Source organism: Chlorocebus sabaeus, chromosome 8 (genome assembly GCF_047675955.1).
Source record: "Chlorocebus sabaeus isolate Y175 chromosome 8, mChlSab1.0.hap1, whole genome shotgun sequence".
Taxonomy (NCBI): domain Eukaryota; kingdom Metazoa; phylum Chordata; class Mammalia; order Primates; family Cercopithecidae; genus Chlorocebus; species Chlorocebus sabaeus.
The window spans coordinates 73,588,264-73,601,999 of NC_132911.1; the positions used below are offsets into that span (position 1 = coordinate 73,588,264).

Below are 13,736 nucleotides of genomic sequence, written 5' to 3' on the forward strand. Positions count from 1 at the left end.
GAGCAAAGGGAGGGAGAGCATTAGGATAAATACCTAATGCATGCAAGGTTTAAAACCTCGATGACGGATTGATGGGTGCAGCAAACCACCATGGCACATGTATATCTATGTAACAAACCTGCATGTTCAGTACATGTATCCCAGAACTTAAAGTTAAAAAAAAAAAAAAAAAAGTTGATAGGGGTGAAACTCAGAGAAAAAAAGAAGGGGCAGATCATGGGACCCATCCCAGCATGGTGGAAATCATTAGATTATTATTAGGAAGTGGAATGAGATAAATGGAAAGTTATTATGTAAAATAAAGGCCTTAATACACTATCAAAGGTTCAAAGGTTGAGTGGACCAAAGAGAGCCCCTGCTGGTCCCCCAGTATTAGAAAGACCCAAACCAATTTTCTATATTTACCCTAGATTGGAGAAATGTTTTTTTAAAAAAAATCAGAAAGCAAAGATTACAATAAGGGGGAAAAAAGTATAGGCCAGGCGCTGTGGCTCACACCTGTAATCCCAGCACTTTGGGAGGCCAAGGAGGGCGGATCATGAGGTCAGGAGTTAGAGACCAGCCTGGACAACATAGCGAAATATCATCTCTACTAAAAATACAAAAATTAGCCAGGCATGGTGGTGCATGCCTGTAGTCCCAGCTACTTGGGAGGCTGAGGCAGGAGAATCTCTTGAACCTGGGAGGCAAAGGTTGTGGTAACCAGAGATCGCCCCACTGCACTCCAGCCTGGGTAACAGAGTGAGACTCCAGCAAAAAGAAAGAAAGGAAAAGGAAAAGGAAAAGGATAGGAAAGGAAAGGAAAGGAAAGGAAAGGAAAGGAAAGGAAAGGAAAGGAAAGGAAAGGGAAAGGGAAAGGAAAGGAAAGGAAAAATAAAAGAAATAGGATAAAATACTTAGGAATAAATTAATCAAGGAAGTGAGGAATCTGTACACTGAAAACTACAAAACATCAAGAAAAGAAAATTTTAAAGGACCCAGAAAAATGAAAAGATATGCCATGTTCATTGTAAAAATAGCCATACCCCCTAAAGAGATCTATGCATTCAATGCAATCTCTATCAGAATTCCAATGTTATTTTTTGCAGAAACAGAGAAAAAACTCCTAAAATTCACGTGGAACCACAAAAGACCCCAAATAGCCAAAGCAGTCTTGAACAAAATGAACAAAGCTGAAGACATTACACTTAGTGATTTCAAATTATAGTAGAAAGCTAAAGTAATAAAAACAGCATGGTATTGGCATAAAAACAGACACATAGACCAATGGTACAGAATTGAGAGCCTAAAAATAAACCCACACATATACAGTCAACTAATGTTTGACAAGGGTGCCCAGAATACAAAATGAAGAAAAGACAACCTCTTCAATAAATAGTGTTGGGAAAACAAGATATCCACATGCAAAATAATAAAACTGGGCCATTATGTTATGCCATACACAAAAAATCAACTCAAAATGGATTAAAGACTTCAATGTAAGGTGTGACAAAAATAAAACTTCTAGAAAAAGGCATACAGGAAAAGTTCCTTGATTCATCTTAACAATGAATTTTTGGATAAGACACCAAAAGCACAAGCAACAAATGCAGGAATAAACAAGCAGGATTACATCAAACCAGAAAGCTTCTGAGTAGCAAAGGAAATAACAAACAAAATGAAAAGACTACAGCCTGGGCAACATGGCAAAACCCTGTGTCTACTAAAAATACACAAAATTAGACAGACGTGGTGCATGCCTGTAGTCAGGTGCTTGCCTGTAGTCTCAGCTACTGGGGAGGCTGAGGTGGGAGAATCACCTGAGCCTGATGTGTTAGTCCATTTTCACACTGCTATAAAGTAATACCCAAGACTGGGTAATCTTTATAAAGTAAAGAGGTTTAATTGGCTCACAGTCCCATATGCCAGGAGGCCTCAGAAAACTTACAATCATGGCAGAAGGTGAAGGGAAAGCAAGCACCTTCTTCACAAGGCAACAGGAGAGAGAGAAAGAGTGCATGAAAGGGGAAGACCCTCACACTTATCAAACAAACAGATATCGTGAGAATTCACTCACTATCATGCATACAGCATGGGAGAAACCGTCCCCATGATCCGATCACCTCCCACCAGTTTCCACCCTTGACATATGGGATTATGGGGATTACAATTCTAGATGAGATTTGGGTGGGGACACAGAGCCAAACCTATGATCCGGGAAGTCAAGAGTGCAGTGAGCTGTGATCACTCCACTCTACTCCACTCTGGACAACAGGAGTGACACCCTGTCTTTTTAAAAAAAGAAAATACAACAGGACGGAAGAAAATATTTGCAAACTATACATCTGATAAGGGGTTAATATTCAAAATATATAAAGACCTCAAACAATTCCAGAGTAAGAAAACAGACAACCTGATTAAAAAATGGGCAAAGGATCTAAAAAGACATTTCTCAAAATGAGACATGTGAATGAGCAACAGATATATGAACAGGTACTCAATATCACTAACCGTCAGGAAAATGCAAACCAGACCATAAGGATATATCATCTCACACCTATTAGGATGACTAATATTAACAAAATTAAAAGATAATAAGCTTTAATGATGATATGAGAGAAAGGAAACCCTGATACACTGCTAGTGGGAATGTAAATTGGTACAGCCTTTAGGAAAAAAAAAAAAAAAAAACAGTAAGGAGGTTTCTCAAAATATTAAAAATAGAACTACCATATGATCCATCAACCCCACTTCTGGGTATTTATCCAGAGGAACTTAAATCAGGATCTTGAAGAAATACCTGCATGTCCATGTGTTTTGCAGCATGAACAGGATATGCAAACAACCTAAATTTCCACTGATGGACAAATGGATAAAGAAAATGTGCTATACACATACAATGGAGTATTATTCAGCCTTTAAAAAGAAGGAAATTGGCCAGGTGCGGTGGCTCACACCTGTAATCCTAGCACTTTGGGAGGCCCAGGAGGGTGGATCACTTGAGGTCAGGACTTTGAGACCAGCCTGGCCAACGTGGCAAAACCCCGTTTCTACTAAAAATACCAAAAAAGAAAAAATAATAAATTAGCTGGGCATGGTGGTGCATGCCTGCAATCCCAGCTACTCGGGAGGCTGAGGCAGGAAAATCGCTTGAACCTGGAAGGTGGAGGTTGCAGTGAGCCGAGATCATACCATTGCACTCCAGCCTGGACAACAAGAGGGAAACTCTGTCACAAGATAAAAGAAAAAAGAGAGAGAGAGAGAGAGAGAGAGAGAAATCTTGCCATTTGCAACAACATGGATGGACCTGGAGGGCATTATGCTAACTGAAGTAAGTCAGGCACAGAAAGACAGATAGTATAGGTATGATCTCATTTATATGTGGAGTCCAAAATAGTCAAATTCATAGAAGCAGAGAGTAGAATGATGGTTACCATGGACTGAGATGAGGGAAAACGGGAGGTGATGGTCAAAGGGCACAAATTTTTATTTATGCAAGGTAAGTTCTTGCATACTGCTTATAGCTAACAATACTGAATTGTACACTTAAAATTTGCTGAGAGTATACCTTTTGTGAAGTGTTCTCATCAAAGAAGAAAGCAATAACATAATAACAAAAGTGGCAAGAGGAAACTTTGGGAGGCAATTAATATGTTTATGGCTGGCTGGGCACGGTGGCTCATGCCTGTGATCCTAGCACTTTGGGCGGCCGAGGAGGGTGGATCACCTCAAGTCAGGTGCTCGAGACCAGCCTGGCCAACATGGTGAAACTCCATCTCTACTAAAAATAAAAAATTAGCTGAGCTTGGTGGCGGGCGTTTGTAATCCCAGCTACTCAGGAGGCTGAGGCAGGAGAATCGCTTGAGCCCGGGAGGTGGAGGTTGCAGTGAGCCGAAATCATACCACTTCACTCCAGCCTGGATGAAAGAGCAAAATTCCATCTCAAAAAACAAAAACAGAAACAGTATGTTAATGGCCGTGATGGTGATGATGGTTTCATGGATGTATACTTATCCTCAAACTCATCAAGTTGTATACATTAAATGTGTATAGTTTTTCACATATAACCGTACCTCAATAAAGTAATATATATAACATAAGTTAATAAGTGTAGAATGTGCAGAAGAATACATGGTGCATAGTAAGCATTAGGTAAATGTAAATTAGTATTATTAATTTCAATGTGCTCTTCACACATTCCTACTATTGTGCTTTTTCTTTCAACATTAGAATTCTTAACTTTGCAAGTTTATATTTTTATTATATCCATCTCAATCCTTTCTCAGTCAAACGTAAATCTATACATATTTGTGCAAAGACTTGGGTCAGGATTGTATTGTATTATGTGCCTTATGGAATATACAATAATTATATCATGAAAAAGATGGTGAGTTGAACACCTGTATCTACTTTGATCCCTCCTGAAGCTTCACTAAAATAAGAATAAAAGGATTTTCTTTAATGAACAAACCAACGAAACTGTAAAGAACAGTAAAGAAAACAAGAAAAACAAAATTTTAGAAGCTGGAAAGCAGACAGACGAGTGAGTAGTGAAGGATTTATCAGAGAGAGATATAATTTACACCAGAAAATCTCCCAGAGGCTTGGGAATGGGTGACACTGGGGACTTCTGGAAGTCAGATGGATGGGGAGACCCTGACATAAGAAAGGACAATGGAAAGCCTGGGGAGTTCAGCCACTAATCCACTCTTCCACACTGTGCCACCAGCTCAGCCAACTTTGGCAGGAGGCTAGAGCTGTGGCTTCTGTGGGGGCCACTGGGACCAAGGAATGCGGGGGGCTGCAGGCTCGATGGGTGGGGAATGAGACCTTCCATCCTCTCACCTCCTCAGGCCCCAAAACACAGCAGGAGACTGGAAGTCATCTCTTGGATTTTGACTAGCACAAAAGTGAGGGCTTGGAAATACTCCTTTAGAAGCTATCCACCAAGGAAATGACCCTGCCAGGTCACCAAGAGTAAGCATCACATTTGACAAATTCCCTTGCACCCAGAGCTTCTGTCACTCCACCCTTCCATACGAAAAGGCAAGGAGGATCATCAGACATCTGAGGAAAGCCGCTAACCTGACAGAGAAAGACAAAACCAAACTAACAAGAGAACAACTCCATGGAAGCAGATACAATGCAGGAGAAGAACCGTTATTAAAAAGCAAACACTATCAATGATATCCTCAAATAAATTAGAGAAAACATTGTAGCCATGTGAGAAGAATGGAATGCTCTTTTAAAAGGGAGCATTTCTGAAAACAAAAAGCATAGATCTTAAGCTCTTGGAAATTAAAACTCTGTTTGCAGAAATTATACCTATTATACAGAAGAGAAGGAAGATAGGACTCATGGAAAGTAAAGCAAAAATGAAGGACAAGGAAAATAAGAGTAAAAATAGAAGAAAAAGAGAGAGGACTAGTTCAAGAGGTCCTAAAAGGAGAGCCAACAAACAGGGAGAAGGATATCATCCACAAACACACGCAAGGGAATTTCAGAAAATTGAAGCACATGACTTCAAAGTACAGAATCCACTAAATGCCCCACAGTGGATGAAATAGATGCTATGAAATTCCAGATGACTGAGAAAAAAGAAAATCCTCAGATTTCTGCTGAACACTGAGAGATAAGAGCTTTTTGAGAGAAAAACAGGTCACACGAAATGAACCATAAACCCGAATGGCTTCAGGCTTCCTAACAGATACACTTACAGCAGGATTACAGTGAAGAAATTCCTTTAAACTTCTGAAGGGAACATGTTTCATACCTAGAATTCCACCCCCAGTCCAACTACAGATCAAGTCAGAAGTCTAAGGCAGACATTTCCAGACAAATAACATTTCCGAAATTTTACCTTGCTTGCAACCTATCTATGAAAACTACTGGAGGATACGTACCACAAAAATGAGGGAGTAACACAGGAAAAAGGAAGAATAAAATACAGAAAACAGGAGATGGCACATTGAAGAGACGAGGGAGGAATCATGAAGAAGGGAGACCAAGAATGACAGCTGTGACCTGGCACACAAGCCAAACAGGCCAGATGGGCCCAGCTCCAAGGGCCATGATGGATATTGTTTCAAGAAGATGCAAACGGGAGAAGACCTGATCCATCGGAAGGTCTTCAGACTGTGATTCATGCCTCTTGCTGTCCCTCGTGCCACTGACTTCTCTAGATGTTCAGATTATTAATTTCCCCATACCATGAAATTTGGACTGTCATTGAAATTGAATTATTGATAAGGACAGAAACAAGGCAATTATTTTCTTCAGAGAAAACAAAACATACAGATTGGGAAAAGGAAGACTTACTTAGTACAATGGCTCAGCTTTGAACAGCATTTACAATTGTCATGTTATGGTAATATAAACACTGAATTCTGATGTAATCAAAACTATAGTACAATGTTGCAAGGATGAAGACATAGAAAGAGTGCAGGGGTATGGTGACAATAGGAGGAAATAGAATTCAATCTCTCACATCTGTAGAGGCAGACGGAATACCTCAACTCAAAGTCAGAAACAGCAGTAAAATCATGGAATTTAGAGATATGGAGGTAAATTCTAAAATCAGCTAAAGTAATTGAAAGTGTTTCCCGCCAAGAAGGGAAGGGGGGCGGGGTAGGGCAGAGAGGACTGGTATATTTCATAACAGAACTTGTAGAACTATCTAGCTCTTCCAACTAGGTGTACCCGTAATTGCAGTAAAAGTAAAGGAAAATTGAAATCACTTTTATGAAAATAGGATAACTAAACTGTGTTTTACAATTCTGTTTCCCAAATGAGATAAAGGGTATTTCTTCAAAGCTTATTTCCATAATTTATTTCTTTATCAAATCCATTTATCATTGATGGAGCCTATCCTGTCTTCATTAAAGCAAAATTAGCATTAGTACAATTCATTCATTTATTTATTCAATCAATAAGTAGATATCAAGGTGTCCTTGCCTTAAAGGAGCTCACCATACCTCAGGGGGAACATTAAATTACAAATCGCCCAGCTGCCAGAGGAAAAGAATACCAAATGTGTCATGAGAGGACAAGACAGGGATAGATATGCCTGAAAGTATCTCAGAAAGTTCCACAAAGGGATTTTAAAGACCTGAAAGAGGAGACTATGTAGGTTTTTATTTTACTTTGTAGATTCTCAAAGTAATTCAGTAAAATGAATGTTAAAGGGTATATCTTTGTGGGGATCACTCTACTAAAGGCTATAGGAAACATGAAGATGAATGAGGATAAGGTCTTTACTGCCAGCCCAAAATATAAGAGAGTAAAATAAGCACTGACATAAAAATTCAGAGAGCTTCAGGAGAGAGGACACAGAGAGTTGTTCCACAGAAGGGATCTGGAGTTTCGGGAAAGTGCAGTTTGAGAGGTGGGACCTGATTAATTGTCTATCTGTTCATTGACTTCCAGAAGCAGCATACTTGATTTATCTGTTCACTCATAATTCTTTCCTTCATTCAACTGCCATGTATTAAGTGCCTACTCTGTACCAGACACTGGACTGGAGCTGAGTATACAAGGTGTACTTGAGCACAGGCAAAGGAAGACATCACAAAGCAAGTCCAAAGAAAGGAGACAAGCTGGCTGGGCTGGTGTACAGGAGGGAGTGGAAGGGAGGACAGGAAGGGAGGAGAGGAGAGAGGTGGCAAGGAAAGATGAGTCATAAAAATCAAAGAAGGAAGGGATGACTACCCTTCATGTTTCATTTTTCCCAACTTCCTCTAAGTCCTAAATTATTGCCTGCTTTTAGGAAATTTTAAAGCCCTTGGGAAAAATATTCTTAAAATAAACATATGCAGAAGTTAGTTGGCTCCTCTGGGTTCCTTGGGTGGAATATAACCTGACAGCCCGAATGGTGCAAAATAGATTGCCCCATGGACAAGAAACCTTTCCCAGGTCCCAAGCCTGTGGGCCCTTATGTGATATCCCACCACTACCCTGCCTATCCCTTCACTCTCTAAGAACAGAAATGGAGCAGCTCAGTGTTTTGGAGGTTCATTTGTGTTGTATCGTGTGTTGGCACTTCATTCTTTTAGTTTCTTTTTAAGCCGTTTTGTTGAGATATTAACTCATGTACCGTAAGATTCAACCATTTAAAGTGAAAAGATTTTAAGTATATTCACAAAGTTGTACAACCATGACCACAATCAACTGTAGAACACTTTTGTTGCCCCAAAAAGAAACCTTATACCCATTGGCAGTAGTACTGTATGCTTTTTGTGGCTAAGTGCTATTCCCTCGCACAGATAGATCATATTTGATCTATCCATCCATTTATTGATGAACATCTGGATTGCTTCAACCTTTTGGCTATTGTGAATAGCACTTCTATGGACATTTGTTTGCAAGTTTCCTGCTTCCCAGGAGGCAGATTGGCAGTTACCAGGGACTTGAGAAATGGGCAGGGGGAGAGACTGATTTACTAAGTTCAAGGCTTCCTTTCGAGGTGATGACAAATTTTCTGAAATATAATTTTGGGATTGCACAGCATCGTGAACCTACTTAATGCCACTGAATTGTGTACTTTAAAATAGTTAAAATAGTAAATGTCATGTTTTGTGTATTTGCCATAATAATGCTCCCTTTTTCTTCTGTCAGAAGTCTCATTTCCTTTGCTCCCACTCTCTCTCTCTCGCCCAGGCAGCTTCCTCTTCTCCGCCTTTAGTAAGGTCTTTAGTAAAGTCTGTACTCTCAGCAGTACTTGGGTGTCACTTAAAACCGTAGACAGAAAGTGCCCAAAACAGCTTGTTCTAATAGGAGAATTTATCTCGATGACACATTCTGCAGAAAATCCCTGTGGACAGTCCAGTCATTCCCATTTCCATGTCTGAACGTCTTTCTTCACTTTAACTGCTGAAATCTTTCACAGTTTCTATTAAAATTGCTTCTTAAATATAAATAGCTGCAATCTCTTTCCAATTCATTCCATAATTTCAGGCTCCTTACATACACAAGCGCACTCGCGCGCACGCGCACACACATACACACACACCCATAGACTGCACTTAGAGCCCCGCCTGCTCTCCTGTCTCTTACTTTGGGAAGAGAATATTATCTACAGGGCTCTGTGTGCTACAAGGCCCACATATCTCTTCCTTGGGATGAACAAAGAGGCATAGGCCCGATTGGCAAGATTCCTAAGGATGAGAGATTTCTCACATGTGGCCAGCAGAGGTTGAAGGAAGAGGTCCAAGTTACCTTGGTCATCAGGAGCTGACAGTGCCTCAGAGCTGGCACTGGGCTTGGGACTCCTCCCCACCCCACCTCTATCTCCAGTTTTCTTGAGAAGAGTGACAGCAAAGGTAATCTGTTAGCTCCCTATTTCTCAGTGTTTGCCTTTTTCTGCTGACTGGGCGAGACTTCTTTAGTTTCTGAAGAAGTTTTGTGGTTGTTTGTCTTAGTCACAGCAGGCAAGGACTGTGCCTAATAATTAGAACAAACTAGTGATAAGAATTGCAGAAGGGTCTTTAGGAACTCAACATTGATGAGTAGATAGATGATTCTTAACTGCCTGCTATACCTATATAGGTAAAATCATGTTAACATGATTTTAACATCTATGGTAGGATTCCAAACAAAAATAAGTCTGGCCAGGCACGGTGGCTCAAGCCTGTAATCTCAACACTTTGGGAGGCCATGGTGGGAAGATTCCTTGAGTCCAGGAGTTTAAGAGCAGCCTGGGCAACATGGTGAGACCCCATTTCTAAGAAAAAAATTAAAAATTAGCCAGATGTGCTGGTGCACGCCTGTAGTCCTAGCTACTCAGAAGGCTGAGGTGGGAGGATCACTTGAGCTTGGGAGGTCAAGGCTGCAGTGAGCCACGATTGTGCCACTGCACTCTAGCTTGGGTAACAGAGCAAAACCTTGTCTCAAAAAAAAAAATAAAAAAAAAAAAATCGACCAGGCACAGTGGCTCACGCCTGTAATCCCAGCACTTTGGGAGGCCGAGGCGGGCAAATCATGAGGTCAGGAGATCGAGATCATCCTGGCAAACACAGTGAAACCCTGTCTCTACTAAAAATACAAAAAATTAGCTGGGCATGGTGGTGGGTGCCTGTAGTCCCAGCTAATCAGGAGGCTGAGGCAGGAGAATGGCGTGAATCTGGGAGGCGAAGCTTGCAATGAGCCGAGATCCTGCCACTGCACTCTAGCCTCCTGGTGACAGAGCAAGACTCTGTCTCAAAAAAAAAAAAAAAAAAAATCTAAAACAGAAATCTGAGGTGCTAGCATTTGATATTTGTGTGTCTGCAAGAGAGAGTAAAGGTGACTATTGCTTATAAATTTATAGATTACTTGGGTTGTTTTTATTAGTAGAAATTTTTATCTTTAGAAATAGACAATAAAGTATTTTGACATTTTAAATTTAGTGAGGGCCGGTTGCCGTGTTTCAAACCTGTAATCCCGGCACTTTGGGAGGCCAAGGCGAGCGGATCACTTGAGGTCAGGAGTTTGAGACCAGCCTGGCCAACATGGTGAAACCCCATCTCTATTAAAAATACAAAAATTAGCCAGATGTGGCGGTGTGTGCCTGTAATCGCAGCTACTCCAGAGGCTGAGGTGAGAGGATAGCTCGAGCCTGAGAGACAGAGGTTGCAGTGAGCCGAGATTATGCAACTGCAATCCAGCCTGGGCAACAGAGCAAGATAACTAACTAACTAGCTAAATAAATAAATAAATTTAGTGAGGAGCAAATGTAAGCACTCAGAATCCTCAAAGCTGATTTATTTTTATCTAAGAACACATGATATGAATTTGCTTGGCTATTCACCTTAACTTTTGCAGTGAAAATTTCGATTTGCCTCCTATCCTATTACAAAATTCAGATACTGTTTCTGTTTTGTCTTTATTTCCTAAGAAATTATTTCTTCTGTTCTTAATAGAAGATTCCAAAGATACATCTACTGACTCAATTTTGACTTACAGACCCTTTTAGACAAGCTTGTTTTGTGTCACAAGAAGTTCTTTAGATTCTCAACTAGAAGCCAAATGAGTCACCATTTTGTCTTCTGCATCTTTCAAATAGAATTTGTTTTTGAAATAATAGCTTTATTGAGATATAATCCACATATTGTATAATTCATCTTTTAAAAATGTACAATGTAAAGGTATTTAGTATATTCAGAGTTGTGCAATTGTCATCACAATCAATTTTGGAATTTTGGAATATTTCATCACCTTCAAAAGAAGTCTCATACCCATTAACAGTAACTCCTCACCTCCCTCTCCCCCAGTTCCTGGCAACCACTAATCTAGTTTCTGTCTCCATGGATTTGTCTATTCTAGATATTTTTCATAAATAGAATCACAATGTTTGTTCTTTTAAGTCTGTCTTCTTTCACTTTTCACAATGTTTTCAAGGTTAATCCATGTTGTAGCATATATCATCACTTCATTCCCTTCTATGGCCAATGAATATGGCATTGTATGGATATACCACATTTTATTTATCCATTCATTAGTTGATGGACATTTGGGTCATTTCTGTCATTTAGTTATTATGCAAAGTGCTACTTGAACATATGTGTACGAGTTCTTGTGTGGATGTATGTTTTCATTTCTCTTGTGTTCACATAAACATTTTAACTTAATACAGACTAGATTTGAGCCTGAATGATTTGGGTGGGTGTGTCCATTCCTGGAAAGGAAGAGGAGAGGGAATCAAAGAGAGATAACAGCAAGGAAATGGAACCTACTTCACGAATTTCCCAATTTGCAAATCCCTCTAAAATAATACCATCTGATATAACATTATAAGATCACAATTTTACATGTGAGCAACTGAGAACCCAGAAAAGGTAAATAACTTGCTCAACAATTTGTTGAAAACCAACTGGGCCAAGGGCCAATGGTTTCTGTTTCTTAGTAAACTTCCTTTTGCACCACCTGCATTGCATTAGTACACACTGATATCCAGGTGGTGTCTAATTAGAAAAATTTAAGTTGCCAAGGATCCTATTAAAAAAAAAAAAAAAAAAAGATTGAGAATTGGCTAGGATTTCCTTCATTTCAGAAGGAACAGAAATAGCTCTGTTAATCAAAGCTAACTCTTATGTACTCTTAGTATGCACTATGTACTAAGCAGTGTTTTGCTTAAGCTACCATATTTAATTTTGAAAAGAACCCCATTTTACAAACAAATTAACCAGATTAAAAAAAAAAAAAAAGTCACACAGCTTTAATACATGATGAAGAAACAAGTTGAAGCCAGAAGCATCAGACTCTATGAGATTTGGTTATGAAGTATTTTGTTGTGCTGATAGATACAGATAAACATACTCTGTCCTCTGTCTCCTTCCTTTGTCCTCCCACTCCCACTGTTGTTTTCATAGGTTATGAGGGGGTTTTTTGGGCTGTTTTTTCTTTTTTTTTTTTTTTTTCTTGAGACGGAGTCTCACTCTGTCACCTGGACTGGAGTGCAGTGGCACGATCTCGGCTCACTGCAACCTCCGCTTCCTGGGTTCAAGCGATTCTCCTGCCTTGGCCTCCTGAGTAGCTGGGATTACAGGTGAGTGCCACTATACCCAGCTAATTTTTTGTGTTTTTAGTAGAGATGGGATTTCACCATGTTGGCCAGGTAGGTCTCAAACTCCTGACCTCATGATTCGCCCACCTTGGCCTCCCAAAGTGCTAGGATTACAGGTGTGAGCCACCACACCCGGCCTATAGGTTATGAGTTTTAAACAACCTACAAATCGGACATTTATAACCTGGGAATGTTCATAAATTTGTAATTGTACTAAGCAAAAATATGAAATCATTCCATGTCTAAATAAAATCACATATATCCTCCAAAATTTTCGACAAAAGTGATATGTTCTTCATCTCAGGCCAGGATGACAAATACTTTTTGAACTCAAATGCAAACTCCAGTCAATTGTTAGTGGCTCCTAGAGTACTGCGTTGAAAATGATGCTAAAGCCTTGATCTAAATGATTCTAAAGGCTGAATGTTTTTAAAAATTATCACATCAAGGCCACACACTGCCCCGCTGTCTGGTCCCATCGACTCGCAAGCCACCAACCCACAGATTGGCTCGGCTCTGGGCTGTGTCATGTCTGGTTTCCCCAGCCTTGCTGCTATAAAGAAAGTGCTTCAACAGCTCTGGCTGGAGGCTGGACTCAACTGTATCAAAGTATCCCAGGGATCTTCAAACTTGAAACAATTCTGTCTGCAGAATGTTCCACATGACTTCCTGCTGACTGGGGTATCTTCCAGTTCAAATCTCTCCAGACTCCAGAACGTCTGTTCCCTTTTGTGGTCAAATGGACCTTTCAAAGGTTTCCCAAACCACTTCTCATGAACCAGTGAATATTCAAAAGAGAGCCAGAAATTTGAAGCCTGTACAAAAACATATCCCTATAACATATGTGCCATAATATACAAACTTCTACCTTTTCAGTCCCTCACATCTACCTCTCTGAATTTTCATAAATTTCTATTTCACAAGGGTAATTGTTTTATGTACACTGGCAGCAGCATACAACCAAATACGTAGTATAAAAACAATTCTCACAATAAAGTGAGGGCAGCAATATTTGGTTATGCGTATGTTCCTTTTTAATGTCTTTTTTTTTTCATAGATATGACCACTTGTTTTTTCACTTTAAAAAATAGGATTCTGAGAGAGGGCATGGTATAGCTCACCCCTGTAATCCCAGCATTTTGGGAGATCGAGGTTGAAGGGGATCACTTGAGCTCAGGAGTTCGAGACCAGCCTGGGCAACATAGCAAAACCCCATCTC

General features: G+C 39.9%; 1 protein-coding gene across 1 annotated transcript; it reads left to right on the plus strand.

Moving 5' to 3' along the window:
- The first annotated feature begins 13,045 nt into the window (after positions 1 to 13,045).
- LOC119624777 (guanine nucleotide-binding protein G(I)/G(S)/G(O) subunit gamma-5B-like) lies at positions 13,046 to 13,294 on the plus strand. Its single transcript, XM_037999831.1, has one exon. The coding sequence runs from the start codon at positions 13,046 to 13,048 to the stop codon at positions 13,292 to 13,294; it is 249 nt and encodes an 82-aa protein (XP_037855759.1).
- Positions 13,295 to 13,736: the final 442 nt, after the last annotated feature.